The sequence below is a fragment of the Mus caroli genome, unplaced genomic scaffold (assembly GCF_978045245.1).
Source record: "Mus caroli unplaced genomic scaffold, Mus_caroli_1 scaffold_14, whole genome shotgun sequence".
NCBI lineage: Eukaryota > Metazoa > Chordata > Mammalia > Rodentia > Muridae > Mus > Mus caroli.
The window spans coordinates 75,444,629-75,460,338 of record NW_028227269.1 but is presented as its reverse complement, the minus strand read 5'-3'; the positions used below and the strand labels follow the sequence as shown (position 1 = coordinate 75,460,338).

General features: G+C 45.1%; 1 protein-coding gene across 7 annotated transcripts in view; it reads left to right on the top strand.

The window, feature by feature from the left end:
* The first annotated feature begins 9,704 nt into the window (after positions 1 to 9,704).
* The window catches only part of Max (MYC associated transcriptional regulator X), a 39,605-nt gene continuing 33,599 nt past the window's right edge, over positions 9,705 to 15,710 (top strand). For 2 of the 7 annotated variants that reach the window (XM_029484322.2, XM_085830486.1), the window contains exons 1-2: positions 9,999 to 10,176; positions 10,644 to 10,670. Coding sequence is in view for 4 of the 7 variants with exons in the window: in XM_029484318.2 (XP_029340178.1) it covers positions 9,938 to 9,973; positions 10,644 to 10,670 (63 nt within the window). In the remaining 3 variants the exon portion in view is untranslated. Of the gene's footprint in view, positions 9,974 to 9,998; positions 10,177 to 10,643; positions 10,671 to 15,710 lie in introns of those variants that run through there. The other 5 variants (XM_029484318.2, XM_021178829.2, XM_029484319.2 and 2 more) reach the window with 5 other exon arrangements.

The following is a 15,710-nucleotide window of genomic DNA, read 5'->3' as shown; positions in this document are numbered from 1 at the left end:
CCGGAAATCAGAACACCTTGGGAGGCTAAGGGTGTGGTGCCCAGTGTGCTCAGTGCCCTGGGTTCAACCCACAGCACCAGGAAACAAGTCAACAAACAAGCAAAGACTGGTGGTGTGGTTTATGTCTATAATTGCAGAGCTTGGGAGGGGCAGACAAGAGGCTCAGGAGTTCCAGGTTAGCCTGGGCTATGTGGTGAGTTTGAGACAGGCACAGGCTACAGAAGGCTCTGCCTGAAACACAAACATACTGGCACTTTGAATTTGCCGGTGAAAATGTTCTTGCTGTAGTAACAAGGCACTGGGCCTTCTCTACCAGCTCTGCAGTGATGGGTCTTTTGGGGACCATCAGAATGGAAACGCTGACTGATTTTTTTTTTTTTTCTCCAGTGATGGAAATTGAACCTAGGGTCTCACACAGGCTAAGTAAGCACTCTGTGACTGAACTGTGTTCCCAGCTCTGATTTTTTTTTTCTTTTCTTTTTAAATAAAACTTGTCAAGTCACTGAGATGGCTCCAGGTCAAACAAAGCACCTGTCACACAAACCTGATGACTTGAATTGCGTCCCTGAAACCCAAGCTGGAAGGAGAAGCTAGTCCCAAGCGTTGTCCTCTGACCTCCACATTATCTCCATGGTGCGTGTGTACACACTCACACACATGTACCTATCTCTCTCTCTCTCTCTCTCTCTCTCTCTCTCTCTCTCTCTCTCACACACACACACACACACACACACACACACACACAAAGGTCATTGTTAAAAATAATCAAAAGCAGCCAGGCGGTGGTGGCACATGCCTTTAATCCCAGCACTTGGGAGGCAGAGGCAGGCAGATTTCTGTGTTTGAGGCCAGCCTGGTCTACAGAGTGAGTTCCAGGACAGGCAGGGCTACACAGAGAAACCCTGTTGGACAGCCATGGTGACTCGTCCCTGTAATTCCAGTGCTTGGCTGAAACAGGAGGATTGCTAGCGAGTTTGAGGCCAGCCTGGACTACAAGTGAAATTCTGTCTTTTTTGTTTTGTTTTGTTTTTTTAAAAAAAGCTGATTGTTTATACATCTTGAAATGTATCCATTAAGGATTTGTGATGTTTTTTTTTTTTTTTTCTAATTCTGGTTTGACCATGTATTTGAGTATTTGACCATGATGGGTTACACTGATAAGTGTCCTGTTGTTCTTTTATGTTAAAATGTTACATACATACATTTACATTACATAAAATCTTGTCTATTACTAGCAATTGCCAGAATAATTGTTGGAACAACTTCTATCAACAAACTTCTAGTTTGTAATAAGTTAAGAAATTCAAGCCGGGCGTGGTGGCGCACGCCTTTAATCCCAGCACTTGGGAGGCAGAGGCAGGTGGATCTCTGAGTTCGAGGCCAGCCTGGTCTACAAAGAGAGTTCCAGGACAGCCAGGGCCACACAGAAAAACCCTGTCTCAAAAGCAAGCAAACAAACAAACAAACAAGAAATTCATCCTGGTGTTAACAGACAAAACATCTTCAGCTCATTTTGGACTTTGGGTTTCAGAGGAAGGAGTCAAATTAAATAAAGGACTTCAAGTAAGATGTGGGTTAAACACAGATGGAGATGGTTCCTTGGCACCAACAACCTTTTCTCCACGACCTCTGAGTTGTCAGGACTGTTGAAACACATTTACCAATATCTCAGAGCCAAGCATACTGTTGAATGGGGCCTAAACAAATACTTTCTTTATCCTTCATCATCTCTAGTTGTTGAAGTAGAGAAACTCTTCGTAGGCCCATTTCCCAACAACCTTCAGACTGACTTCCTAGTACTTAAGAGTGTATGTTAGGGCTGGTGAGATGGCTCAGTGGGTAAGAGCACCCGACTGCTCTTCCGAAGGTCCAGAGTTCAAATCCCAGCAACCACACGGTGGCTCACAACCATCCGTAACGAGATCTGGCGCCCTCTTCTGGAGTGTCTGAAGACAGCTACAGTGTACTTACATATAATAAATAAATAAATCTTTAAAAAAAAAAAAAGAGTGTATGTTAGAATTTATTCCTGTGGCCTATACTTTTTTTTTTTCAGTTAAACAGGGAAGGTTTACTGAATGCATACCCCATGACTGAACAACCAGGGCAACAGCTGAAAACTGTATGCTAGACATTTCTTAGGGCCAGCTCCATGAAAAAAAAAACACAAAGAGCCCATACACAAGGGTTGGAAATGCTGCCCTGACTCAAGCCGTTTTAGACATAATAGTTCATATTGATCTTGAATTTGAAAGGTCTTATGTGAAACATATAGGTGTGTAAATTTATAAGGTTAACAAACCTCATAACATACAGAACATAACAGGGTACATGGCCAGCATAACCCTGCTCTGAGTCAAGATTTTGTTTCGTTTTGTTTTACATAAATGACTAGTTTCTTAGTTAGGGTTTTACTGCTGTGAACAGACACCATGACCAAGGCAAGTCTTATAAAAATAACATTTCAATGGGGCTGGATTATAGGTTCAGAGGTTCAGTCCATTATCATCAAGGTGGGAGCATGGCACAAGCAGAGCTGAGAGTTCTACACCTTCATCCAGAGGCTGCAGGTGGAAGACTGACTTTCAAGCACCTACGGTGAGAGTATTAAGCCCACATCCACAGTGACACACCTACTCCAACCAGGTCACACCCATTTCAACAAGGCCACACCTCCAAATGGTGCCACTCCCTGGTGCAAGAATATACAAACCATCAATTTCCACTCCCTGGCCCCCATAGACTTGTTCAAACACATGAGTCTATGGGGGCCATACTTAAACATTACATAATGCAAAATGCATTTAGTCCAACTTTTAAAATCCTCATAGTCTATAGCTATCTCAACAGTAGTAAAAGTCCAAAGTTCAAGGCCTCTTCTGAGATTCATCCAATCACTTAACTGTAATTCCCAAAGAAAGACGGGAAACCACCTGGGTAAACTCCAAACTCTGCATCTCTATGGCTGATGTCAAAGTGGTCTTTAAATCTCCACTCCTTTTTCATCTTTGTTGACTGCAACAAACTGCTTTCTCCTGGGCTGGTTCCACTCCCTATTAGCAGCTTTCCTCAGCATGTATCCCATGGCTCTGACATCTTTAACATCTTTTAATCTCCAAGGCAATTTCAATGTTACAGCTTCTTGCTTCAGTGTCTGGGATTCCACTTGATCTTTTGGGCTCCTCCTAAGGGCTGGCATCACTTCTCTAGCTCTGCCCTCTGAAGCACTCTAAGCTCAGGTTGATCCACTCCACTACAGCTGCTGTTCTTGGTGATCATCCCATGGTACTGACATCTCCAATACACAAGGGTGTTCCACTCCAACTAGGCTTCACCAATAGCCTCTCATAGGCTCTCTTCATGGTGCCAAGCCTCAAATCCTTTGCATGACACCCTCAGTCCTGGGCCATCAACTACAGCTGAGGCTACACCTTCTCCAATGGCCTTCCACGATCTCTCACAATGCCAAGCCTCAGCTGTTCTTCATGACACCTCATGCCTTCAAAACCAGTACCACCTGGTTGACTCTTCCACATTACCAAGTTCAGAAGCCGCATGAAGTACAACCTTGGCTATCTCTGGAACACAGCTTCTTTGTGCTCCCAGAAAATAATTCCCAGATTTCAACTCAGTGATGCTGGTCTTTTCTTAATCATTGCTAATTTCTTAGCTCCAGCTAACCAGCATCAATTGTCCCAATAGTTCCTTCCATTCCTAACTCTAGAGCCAGAGCCACAAGCCATGGCCTATACTTAATATGATAATCTCCAGATTCATCTATGTTCCTACAAATTTCTTTTTTTTTCTTTCTTTACAGTTGAATACAATTCCTTGGAATCTGTATGGCACATTTTCATCTTTCTTTCATCTGTTGATGGGCATCTTAGGTCGGTTCATTTCCTTGCTTTTGTAAATAGTACAGCAATAAACGTGGACTTTAGGCTGTAAAGTCCTTTGACTGTATGTCCTGGTATAGCCGAGGTGCATGAAAGTTCTATTTTTAACTTTTTGAGAAACTTCCCTATTGAGTTCCATAGTGGCTGTGCCAGTTGGTACTTCTTTCTCCATATCCTCACCAGCATTTGTTGTTAGTGTCTTATAAACGTTTGTTTATTGTTTTTCTACTGTACTGAGGATTGAACTCCGGCTTCATGTTTACTAGGCACGTGCTAGCTACAACCCAAGCCCCCATCGCCTTCACGAGAGACTTCAATGGTCCCTTTCTGAGTGTGCTAGCAGGTTGCTATAGAGACCCTGGTGGTTACAGTTCCTCCCCCAAACAACTAGAAAGCACAGTTGACACCAGGAGGGACAGGCTGTGACGTAAAATACTCTAAAATACTCGCTGCTTAAGAAAGATAGCTGACTCGTGGAGGCAGCAACTGTCTTTTAATAGCGCTACTGTTTTGGTAAGCATGATGCTGCACGTTTAAAAAAAAAGAAAAGAAAAGAAAAAGAAAAATCATTGGAATTTTCTACTTTTCAAGGACATGTTTTTGTTAAAATGATATATACTTCTCTACATATCTATATTCATATAAATAATCAGTGTTATTACTATTGTTAATTAATTCATTAATCTAGAGAAGGGGCCTCATGTAGTTCAGGTTCTCAAGCCCAGGTTAGCCTTGGACTTTATTTATTTATTCATTTATTTACTTATTTATAGTGTGTGGTATGTGTATGCACTGGCACATATGTGCATGTGTGCAACAGTTAAGAACAGAAACCGGGGCTGGTGAGATGGCTCAGTGGGTAAGAGCACCCGACTGCTCTTCCGAAGGTCCGGAGTTCAAATCCCAGCAACCACATGGTGGCTCACAACCATCCGTAACAAGATCTGATTCTCTCTTCTGGAGTGTCTGAAGACAGCTACAGTGTACTTACATATAATCAATAAATAAATCTTTAAAAAAAAAAAAGAACAGAAACCGACATTGAGCAGCCTGTGTCCTTATCCTTGTCATTGTTGTCTTCCTCCTCCTCCTCCTCTTCTTGAGACAGGGTCTCTCATTGAATCCTGTAGTTTGCCTTTTGGGCTAGACTGGCTAACTAGGGAGCCCGAGATCTGCCCCACCCCCATTGCTGGGGCTGGATGTATGTGGCTGTGTCCAGCTTTTTCATGGGTACTGGGGAATCAGAATTAAGGTCCCCATGCTTGTGAAAGGAGTACTTTACCCACTGAAACATTGCCCCATGGCCTTGAACTCCTTTTTCATCTTCCTGCCTACGCTTTCTAGTTGCTGGGGTCATTCGAATGATGCACCCTGTCTTGCTGAGATTCAGTCTTGGTGTTGTTTTATAAAATTAAAGAGGAGAGAGAGAATATGTTTGGTGGATGTGCAGTCAGGCGTAGGGGAAGGGGGTGCCTCTGCATGGCCTATGCTGAGGCATCCCTTCCCCCTGAGGGACCAGCCACATGATGGTATAGTATAGAATAGAGTTTAATCAGGGCATGGGGAGGGGAGTTGAGACAGAGAAGAGAGAGAGAGAGAGAGAGAGAGAGTAGAGGAGTAGAGGCAGAGCATGGGCACATGGAGAAAGAAGGGGGAGGGGAATGGGGAGAGAGAGGGGGCAGGAGCAAGAGGACCAAGAAAGCAAGAGAGAGGAGGTGGCAAGCAGTCCCTTTTATAGTGAGTCAGGCACACACGTGGCTGTTGCCAGGTAACTGTGAGGCGGAGCCTGGACGAAATGCTAGCACTTGGGACTCAGTTGGAGAACTAGTTAGCAAAGTCTCAGGCAGAGGATTCCACCAGATAGAAGACAGAAAAAAATTTAAGAGTCTGACCAAAGGGATATCTCAGTGGGTAAAGGCTCCTGCTGCTAAGCCTGATCTGAATTCAAGCTCAAGGGGTGTGTGTGTGTGTGTGTGTGTGTGTGTGTGTCACACACAAATAAAGAGTTTTTTGTTTTTTTAAAAGAAGATTCAAGGGTCAATGGCCACAAAAGTTACACAGGGCTTAGGCAGGAAGAACCAGAGACACAGAGAAGGGACCACCGAGAAAATAGGAGAAAAAAACATATATATATATATATATATATATGAATTCCTTAATAAAAGGGAAATTCACATCAAGGTACAATGGCTCACACCTACATTCCCAGCACTTGGGAGGCCAAGGCTGGAAGACCACAAATTCAGAGACAGCCTGGTCCACACCCTGAGACCCTTGCATAGCATAAAGTGAAAGGCCAGTGCCACAGACAAACGCAGGAATCAGCGAAACAGAACAGAAGGTCAACAAGTAAGATAAAGATTTGGATTTAGCAATAAGTGTGTCGCCCAGGGTCTGGAGGAGAGTGGTTTAGCTGAGTGGACTGATCTCTGGAGGAATCAGAAACGGAGGCAGTCAGCCCGCACAGGGCACTGACAGCTCCCCCCTGCCCCGCTAGTGCTCCTGATCAATTCTAAGGCAGTTGTGATTGTCTGGGTCTGGCTAGGGGCTGAAGCTTTGCATTTCTATGAAGCCTCCCAGTGGCGGGCCTACTTGAACCAGCACAAAGTACTTAAGACTGACAAATTCAATCTTGAAAGGCTCAAGGGCTTGAATGTTTTTAAAGCTTCCCAAAGACTCGCCTGTGGAAATGTTAGATTGTTAGTCATATCAGAAAAACAACCAGAAGAGACTATAAAGGACATGGCTGTCCTTTGTGCACAGTTCTCTCAGCAAATGTCTTGTTCATGAAAATCTCCATTTGGGTCACTCAACTCCATTTCCTTATAGGACAGAGAAGGCCCATACATTTTTTTTCATTTTGCCTCCCTCCATCTTCACAGGCTAAGATCACAGGCAGGTGCTACCATGTCTAGCTTTTTACTTTTAATTTTATTATTATTATTTGGCAGTGCTAGAGGTCAAACCTAAGTCCTTGTGCATATAAACCGAGTAAATTTATGCTCACACTGGTATTATTATTATTTTCATTTTAACTCTGTTATATCTAAGAATATGTTCTCTCAGATCACATCTGTCAAAACTTACTGAGATTCGTTTTATGGCTCAGAACTCAATCAGTTCTTATAAATGTTCCATGAGTGCTTCAAAATACCATTCCATTTCTGGGTTTCTTTTCTTCCTTCCTTCCTTCCTTCCTTCCTTCCTTCCTTCCTTCCTTCCTTCCTTCCTTCCTTCCTATTAGATCAGAGGTACTGGCCAGACTGACAGATTTGAATAATCTGTCAATTACTAGGAAAAAGCTGAACTTGGGTGGCACACACCAGTAATCCCAGGCCTTGGCTGAGACAGGAGAAGTATTTCTGTTAGTTTGTTTTTTGTTTTTGTTTTTGTTTTTGTTTTTGTTTTTGGTTTTTTGAGACAGGGTTTCTCTGTGTAGCCCTGGCTGTCCTGGAACTCACTCTGTAGACCAGGCTGGCCTCGAACTCAGAAATCCGCCTGTCTCTGCCTCCCGAGTGCTGGAATTAAAGACGTGTGCCACCACCACCCGGCCCTGGAAAGCCTTTATTCCATTTTTCTAGATGTCCTTTCAACATGTGGAGATCTATGGTGAGCAGAATCTAGTTTGGCTTTGTAGGCCTAGTCCTTGTCCTGGCAGCCTCAGAAAACACCTGGCCATTACCCCCCACCCTCCCTGAAATCTGGCATCTCCTCTAAATTCATATCACTTGCTGCTGTACAATCTGCGTGGCATGTCCGCTTTCCCTGCAGTGTTTTTATAATCTACTTCTTAGATTTTAGCCATGTGAGCGAAGATTATTTTTATAACAGCTTTGTTGATGCATAATTATTAACATATCAATCATAAAGCCCACTCTTTCAAAGTATATAATTCAGCGAATGCTTGCCTTTATCCTGGCATCCTCTAGGTTTCACATACGAACCACCTGAAGATCATTATAAACTGTCTTTTATTGATCCTACCCACCTCCCAAAGGTTTTGACTTCATTGAGGAGGGGCATGGAACAGGCATGAGATATATATATATATATATATATATATATATATTTTTTTTTTTTCCGAGACAGGGTTTCTCTGTGTAGCCCTGGCTGTCCTGGCACTCACTTTGTAGACCAGGCTGGCCTCGAACTCAGAAATCCGCCTGCCTCTGCCTCCCGAGTGCTGGGATTAAAGGCATGCGCCACCAAGCCCGGCGAGATATATATATATATATATTTTTAATTCCCCAAAAAAACTAACTTGCAGCTAAGGATGCACGCTGCACATTGCAGGTCGATCTATACGGAGGGTTTGCGGTGACCATCCATGGCCTCTACTTCTGGTATCCAGTTAACTCTTACTATCTTATCCAGGCAGTGGTGGCAAAAGCCTCTAATCCCAGCACTTGGGAGGCAGAGGCAGGCCTGGTTTACAGAGTGTGTTCCAGGACAGCCAGGGCTACACAGAGAAACCCTGTCTCGAAAAACTAACTAACCAACCAACCAACCAACCAAAAAAAACCTCTTACCATCTTTGTCTCCCTTACAGTCCTTGACTTCTATTACTGGTCAGTGTCTGCTTATGACTGTGTTCTCATCACTAGGCTTGGCCACACGGCCATTTAAGGCCAGCCTGGGCTAGCTGTCAGAAAGATTGTATTGCACCACCAAGTTTCTGCACTCAATAGTCAGGGGTTAAATGATTTTTACTCAAAAAACACTAACTCATAAATCAAACTCAAGACCGCACTCATTTTGAAGATCAATTGTAAAGTGGTAGTCTGGTTAATTTCTCAGATGACCTTATTATTACTGTTTTGTTTGTTTGTTTGTTTGTTGTTTCATTGAGGACCTGGTGCACACTGAAAATGATGACATGGTAGTCCGGTTTTTGCTTTCACAGCTGTGAAGTCTTTGAGGGGACACATCATGCCATTCCTGGGCTGCCACATATTAGGGACAATGTAGTTACACTTCATACCTCGTTGGATACGTATGACCTTAACTGGACAGGGAGCTGCACAACTTTCCCGTTTTGATTCTTTTTGCAGTTAATTAAAGTTCTCTAAACTGGGGCACTCCCTAATCTGCTCCGGCTACAACAAACAGAAGGCAGGTTTTACTTGCACCTACGAGAGGTTTTGTAAACACTCAAGCCCAGCAAGGACAGTTCTCTCGGACAAATGAAAGCAAGATTCTTGAGATGAAGGACACCTGGCGAAGTCGGTCCTTTAGTTGTCCCGTAATGCCTCTTAACACCTTAAACCCAGATACAGAGGGTCCGCGTGGGCATCTCGACCGCGCCCCCTGGTCAGCCACAGCGTGATTCCTTCCCGGGAGGGTTACGCCCCAGGGCGCAAGTGGAGCGACTCAAGCATTAAACAAGACAATGTAAAAGCAGTCTAGCCAAGAATAGACAGTGTTATTTTGGCAGCCAGTTTCTCTCCTCCCGCCCCCAAACCCCCGAGCCTCCACCCAATCCCTTGGGCCGGGCGCCCAGAGCTCAGAATTGTGGCCGGCTCCAGGAGCCCAGCTCCCTCCACGTGTCCTGTCTTCCCAGCAGCCTCTCCGCTGCCTGGGGAGGAAAATCTCCTGACAACTCGCGGTCTGTGGACTACATCTCCCGGGAGGCACCGCGCCACTTCTCGCTGCCAACACCCGGGGCGCAGGCGCCCTGAGCTCTGTCAACAAGCGGGTCTGGCGAAGCCTGTGTGCGGTTCCTGATGGGATTTGTAGTTTCTCTGGCTCTCTCTCACTCGCCCATCCGACGCTCGAGGACTACAAGTCTCAGCTACCCCGGCGCGGTGAGCCCGGTCACGTGTTAGGGGGCCGATCGGGCGTGCGTGCCGCCGTTGATCCGGTGCTGCAGTGAGGTGGTTGTCGCCCGTGTTGTGTGTGTGTGAGTGTGTGTGAGTGAGTGAGCGAGTGAGTGAGTGAGTGCGTGGGGGCACTCGGCTTGTTGTTGTCGGTGACTTCCCCCTTCCCTCCACCCCTCCCCTCCCCGGCCGCCGCTGCAGTGGCCGCTCCCTGGGCCGTAGGAAATGAGCGATAACGATGACATCGAGGTGGAGAGCGACGTGAGTCCCGGGGCTTCTTCCTTTCCGTTCGGGTTGTCAGGCGGGGACAGCGGCAAGGGTTCTCAGCCGGGCGGGAGGGGGCCGGGTCGCCGCCGCCGCCTCCGTCCTTTTCTCCCCCCTCCCCCCGGGGCCGGGACCGCCTGCGTCGCGCTCCAGGCTCGCTCCCCTCCAGTCCTGTCCGGAGAGGCCTCCTGGGACTGAAGGTGGGAGCAGACACGCGGCCTCTGGGACCCCCACATTCTCCCGTGGAGGAGGGTGTCGAGGCCTCCCTCTCTGCTCTGCCCGGCTGGGGATCCCATTATCCTTCCGGATCCTGGGCAAGGAGACCAGCGCTCAGCTCTTGCTCTTTGGGTCCATGAGCTCCCTCCTCCCGTGACCGGTTGATCCTTGGGGTGAAGGGGCTGGGAGTGCTCTGACGCCCTAGAGGGATGGGGGAGAGCAGGCAGTGTTTCGGATCCCAGAAGGAGGGGCAGCGCCTGAAACCCCCCCCCCCCCCATTAGGCTACGGGATCTCGCTGGAGAGAGTGGAAGGGGAAAGAGGGAGGGAGGGGTGTCAGACTGACTCCCCACCCGCTGCTTCCTCCGCCGCCGGCATTTTCTTTCTTATTATTGAATTCGAAGTGTGAAAATAACTTCTGTATTTTCTATTTTTCTCTCTCTCTTATTCCAGGAAGAGCAACCGAGGTTTCAATCTGCGGTACGTCTCCTACTCTCCATTTCATTTTCATTTCCGTTCAGTTTTGGTTCTTTTTGGAGTCAGAAAAAGAGATCGTTCTATTACTTTTAATACTCTTGTAAACTCCTCTTAACCGCTAAGGTGAGGTTAAGTCTGTTGGGGTTGGAGGAGGGGGTGCGTTGCAAATCCACATGATTCTTGATAGTCAGGTGGTAGATTCTAGTGAGTAGGCAGGCAGGCAGGCAGGCAGGCAGGCGAGTGAGAGGAGGCCTGTGCTGTGAACTGAGTTGTTCTGTAGTGTTCAGTGAAGGATGCCTTGGAGATATGTGAGAAATGGAAGGGCATTCTGAAGTGAATGGTAGTGTTATTTCAGAGCAAACTGGCTAGGTTTTATTTAGGAGCAGGTAAACTTTAAGCAGGATCTCCATAGTTGTGTGAAGTTGCAGGAACATGTTAATAATCGCCTTTAGCCAAGGTCATGTGACTACTGCAGACTCCTAGGATCTAGAAAAGCATGATATTCCCCAAAAAAAACGACAGTGGAAAAAAGAGAGGCGCTAGAAGTTAAATATTGAAAGTGGCACAGCTTTTTGTGGTCTTGACTTTCCATTTGAGAAGAAAAAAATTGTTGAAGAGTGGCACTGTTAGAGACAGCTTTGCTGAAAGGTGATGGATGCGTCCATATAATGTTATCAGTGACTTCTTAGATTTTTTTATATTAATGGGGTTTTTTGTAGGTGTTTCTGGCTTTGGGTTGACCCCGTGCTTTCTTGTCTTTGGAGTTTGAGACTTAGGAGTAAATAGGCATAGATTAGAAGAGAGAGAAGAGAAGGAATAGACTCAGAATACAACCAGACAGGAGAGACAGATGGAATATTTGATGGTTGGAAATGGTAGGGAAAGAGAATGGAGTGAGGTCCTCATTACCCGTGAGGACCAGGTAATGAGCTAGTCAAGGGTGGAAGGAAGAGGTGAGGATGTATACCCCTTCTAAAAAGTCAGTAGCCACCTACCCCTGCTGCTTGCTACCTGACAGTGGTCAGTGCTGCCAGATCTTTTTGTTTCCTTCAGGGCCGAGCCATATCCCTGGAACTTCAAACTTTATGAGAAATGTTAAAATACTCAAAACACAGATTATTACTTTTTTGGGTGTGTTTATGTGCATTAAACTTTTGGCTGTGCTAGGATTCGAACCCAGGGCCCTCGCATGCTGTGCAACCCCTCTGCCGAGGAGCTTCAACCTCAGCCTATTTAATTGATTTTTTTAAAATTACATTTACTTAACGTGTGTGTGTGTTGTGTGGTCACGTGTATGTCATGGCTCACATGTGAAGGTCATAAGAACAACTTGGATTCAGTTCTCTCTCTCCCACACATGGGTCTGGGGATTGAATTTAGGGTCATCAGGTTTGACCACAGTGCCTTTACCCACTGAGCTATCTCTTTATCTTCTAGTTACCTGATTTTTAAACGATATATGACACAGCTGTTTAGGAACTTGTAGAGTTTGCAGGATGCAACTAGGCTTGGTCTGGTGGGTAAACCCAGTGACTCGGGAGGCTGAGGTAGGAGGATCAAACGTTTGAGCCTGCTTCTGCAGTGTACTGAGACCCTGCCTTGACATACACAACACAGAGTCCAGGGTTGTGGCCCAGTATGTAAGCCCAGGGCTTCTGAGGCTTTGGCAGAAGTCTTCCCTGAATTTTAAGCCAACCTGAGATATAGAATGAGTTCCAGCCTGGACTGCAGCATGAGATTCTGCCTCACACAAACAAGAACTCTCTACCTTTCTCTCTTTTTCTAGGGAACAAGTTTGTAGGATGCCAAATTGATAGCTCTGATGTAGGACCTTATTATTCACAGGCTAAAAGCAGGTTCTTCAGTTGTATGTGTGCTTCGTTAGAGATTGTACAGCTTGCCTGAGCACTAAGAAAACCTTATTTATTGAGAGCTGATTGATTGAGTGCAGTTATCTCAGAGGTCTTAAGGATTGTTCTGAGAGCCTCATGGAAGATAATGTTTTATTTCTTAATGAAGCATTACACATATTTACTTCTATGGAAAGTCAAATTCCTCAGCTATTATTCTCTCTCTCTCTCTCTCTCTCTCTCTCTCTCTCTCTCTCTCTCTTGAGAGAGAGGGAAAGGCATCTAAGCTATCTTGGAACTCAGAAAGATCAGTCCACCTCAGGTTCCCGGATTAAATGGGATTTAATCAGCTGGGACTAAATGTGTCACCACCCTGCCTGGGTACTATTAGTCTTAATACTATGGACTTGGTTGTTTTCTTTTGAACCTGTCCTACCAAAACAACAACAACAAAGCAACTTCTTTCCCCCCTCCCCAAATCTCTAGTTCTAAGGACTTGATGAGGGTTAGGGGGCAAGGGTTGGGCGGCTTGTTTTGAAGACTCATCCTTGAGCTGGCATTAGGTTTGCCTTTCAGTGAGCGATGCTTCCTTACTATATGATAAGCAGTTCCTGTAGGCTTTCTGCTTTTGAAAGCATCCACGTGGGTGGTGATGTGCATTTATTGTTTCCACTCCCGTGAGGCAGGTTCTACTTTGTCTAGATGTTTTAACTTTTTTTGTCACTGTTGTTAAGGTGCTTTGGATTTTTTCCTTTCACTTTGGGACATAGACAATGAAATTTTTGTTGTTGCTGGAGGTTGAATCTTTGAGACCCTTTGTTTTCATTTAGTATGTTTATTTATTGAGATTTTTCTGGTAGCAGTTTATCATAGCATAGACGGAAAAAGCAGGTATATTATAGACAGTGCATCGTACAACTGTCACAAACGGGCTGGGAACATGTATTCCTCCTTTATCCCTGTGAATATATCCATTTGCTTTTTAAAATTTAGTATAAATAATACAATTTTTTTCTAAAATATGGAAAGCTATTAGATTTTATCTTTGGAAAACCATTTAAGAAAGGTAGACTGTGAACAACCACGTGTTTAGGACTACAGGAAAACTTTTAAGAAGTTATTTGGAACCCAAGTGTGGAAGCTCACACTTATAATCCCAGCACTCAGGATAACTGAGACAGGAGGAATACCATGAGTTCGAACTGAGCGATAGTCTCTCTGTCTCTCTCTCTCTCTCTCTCTCTCTCTCACACACACACACACACACACACACACACACGTTACTTGGAAAATAACATGGAAAGATGATCATAGTTCCTACAGTCAGTACAGTATCTTACTTGTGAAGAGGGCAGGCCATTCAGATCAGTATGGAGGAGGCAGTGGAAAGTGAAACTGACCTCCTCACAGTGCTGCACACGGAAGCAGTCTCCAGTGAGCAGCAAACTGTTAGAGGAAGTCACCCTGAACACTAGGTACTAAACTTAATAATTGCAGAATCTCACTAGTACTTTTGGGAGTGGAGTGGGGGAGTAAGTTGTATTTTAAAACTAAGTTTCTGAGGCAGTTACTTTATGCAAGGGGTTCCTTTTGCTTTATTTCTGTTTGGATAATTTCCCTGGGAAAGAGTGAAAGTATATGTGAAATGTAGGATTCCTGAGCTGCTCAAGAAACCTGAGGCCTTTCTCTGTGTACTGTCCTTTGCCGCATCTGCTGAATTCAACATGTCACAGCTGCTCTGCTGGCTGGAGGTGTAAAGTAGGTTTGCACTCTTCCACTTCGAGTTCTTTCTGGTTTACAGTATTTTTAACTCCTCAGCTTTTTGCTTCTTTGGAGACTGAAGTGTATTTGGGAGGAAGGGAGTTTGACCACTCTGGAGGTTCAGGAAACTTGTGACAGAAGTGCTGCAAGCGCTGTCGTGCTTGCTTCTGCTCAGCGCTTGCTCTGATGATGTAAAAGCCGCGTTCCTCCCTGCGTGTGCTGTGAGAGAGAAGACAGTGCTAAGTTTTTAAGAGTTGTGTGTTGCTTTGTCAAAAGCTGACAGAATAAAAGAGTTGATCTAGGAACCCTATTTGATCTCTTTCTGGGACAAGGGAGGGTTATGACAGGGTTTTGCTCTGTAGCCTGGCCTCCCCCTGCCCCCTGCAGGAATTCTCCTGCCTCAGCCTCCTGTGGGGCTTACAGGTGTTAGGTTGTCAGGCCTGACTTCAGTGTCCTAACCAAGAATTCCTTCCTCTAAACAGCTAGTGTAATGGCACGTGTGGGTTGTAGTGTTCCCAGGTTCTTTTAGACTCCAAAAGATGGTAGAAACCTCAAAAGCAAATATATTGACAGAAATGTGTATCAGCCGTAGGCTTCAAACAGAAGAGCTAGGAACCTGGAGTTAATATCTGCCTACTAAAGACACTAGTGAGATTATCTCATCTCAGGTGCCTGTTGTTTTGTGTTGCAATTTTTAGGTTGAGTACTTTTGAGTTGCGTAGGAATTGTTTTATTTAATTCAAACAGAAGTAATCCATGTACTGCATGAGAATTCGGAGCCTTTGTATTCAGCATTCTTATTGTTTCAGTGAAGCTTGCTGGATAGTCCTGTGACTCTGTCGTCTAAAGAGACACCATTTAATTTCTGAAACTAAATATACTAAATAGCCACTAAGGACGACACATGTTCCCTCCACATTGGCATTGAGAAGATTCCCCCTATATGGTAGAACAGTTAGGTGCCAGGCAGCTTGCAAGAAATGGCATTCTGGAAAAATCTTGTACATCCTTTACAGTAAGGTGTTTCTTTCTCCATGCTAGGCCGTGCAGGAAATTGGGTTGCTGATTGGTGAGATGAGTGAATGAAGATGCATTCTCTGTGCAATAAGTTGAAAGGAAATAACTGTTGAGAGAGTGCCTCAATTCTGAACGGCTCTCCTTAGCTTCCGTGTCCTGTCAGTTTAGCGACTAAGCTTGCTTTCAACATTGAGCTGCACTAAGATACACATGCTTGTTAGTGTGAGAGGTGGACAAATTATAGGTGACGGGTTTTCTGCTGTCTGCCAGCGTGGAAAAGTTTGGTGGAACTACAACTGAGACTGAGGAAAAGCCTTGGCCTAGACATCAAAGCTGGAAGCAATTTGGTACTGTAGTTCCTGTGAGCAGCTGTGGACCACTCTGGTATCACAAAGCCCCTAGTACTTGTCTTTAG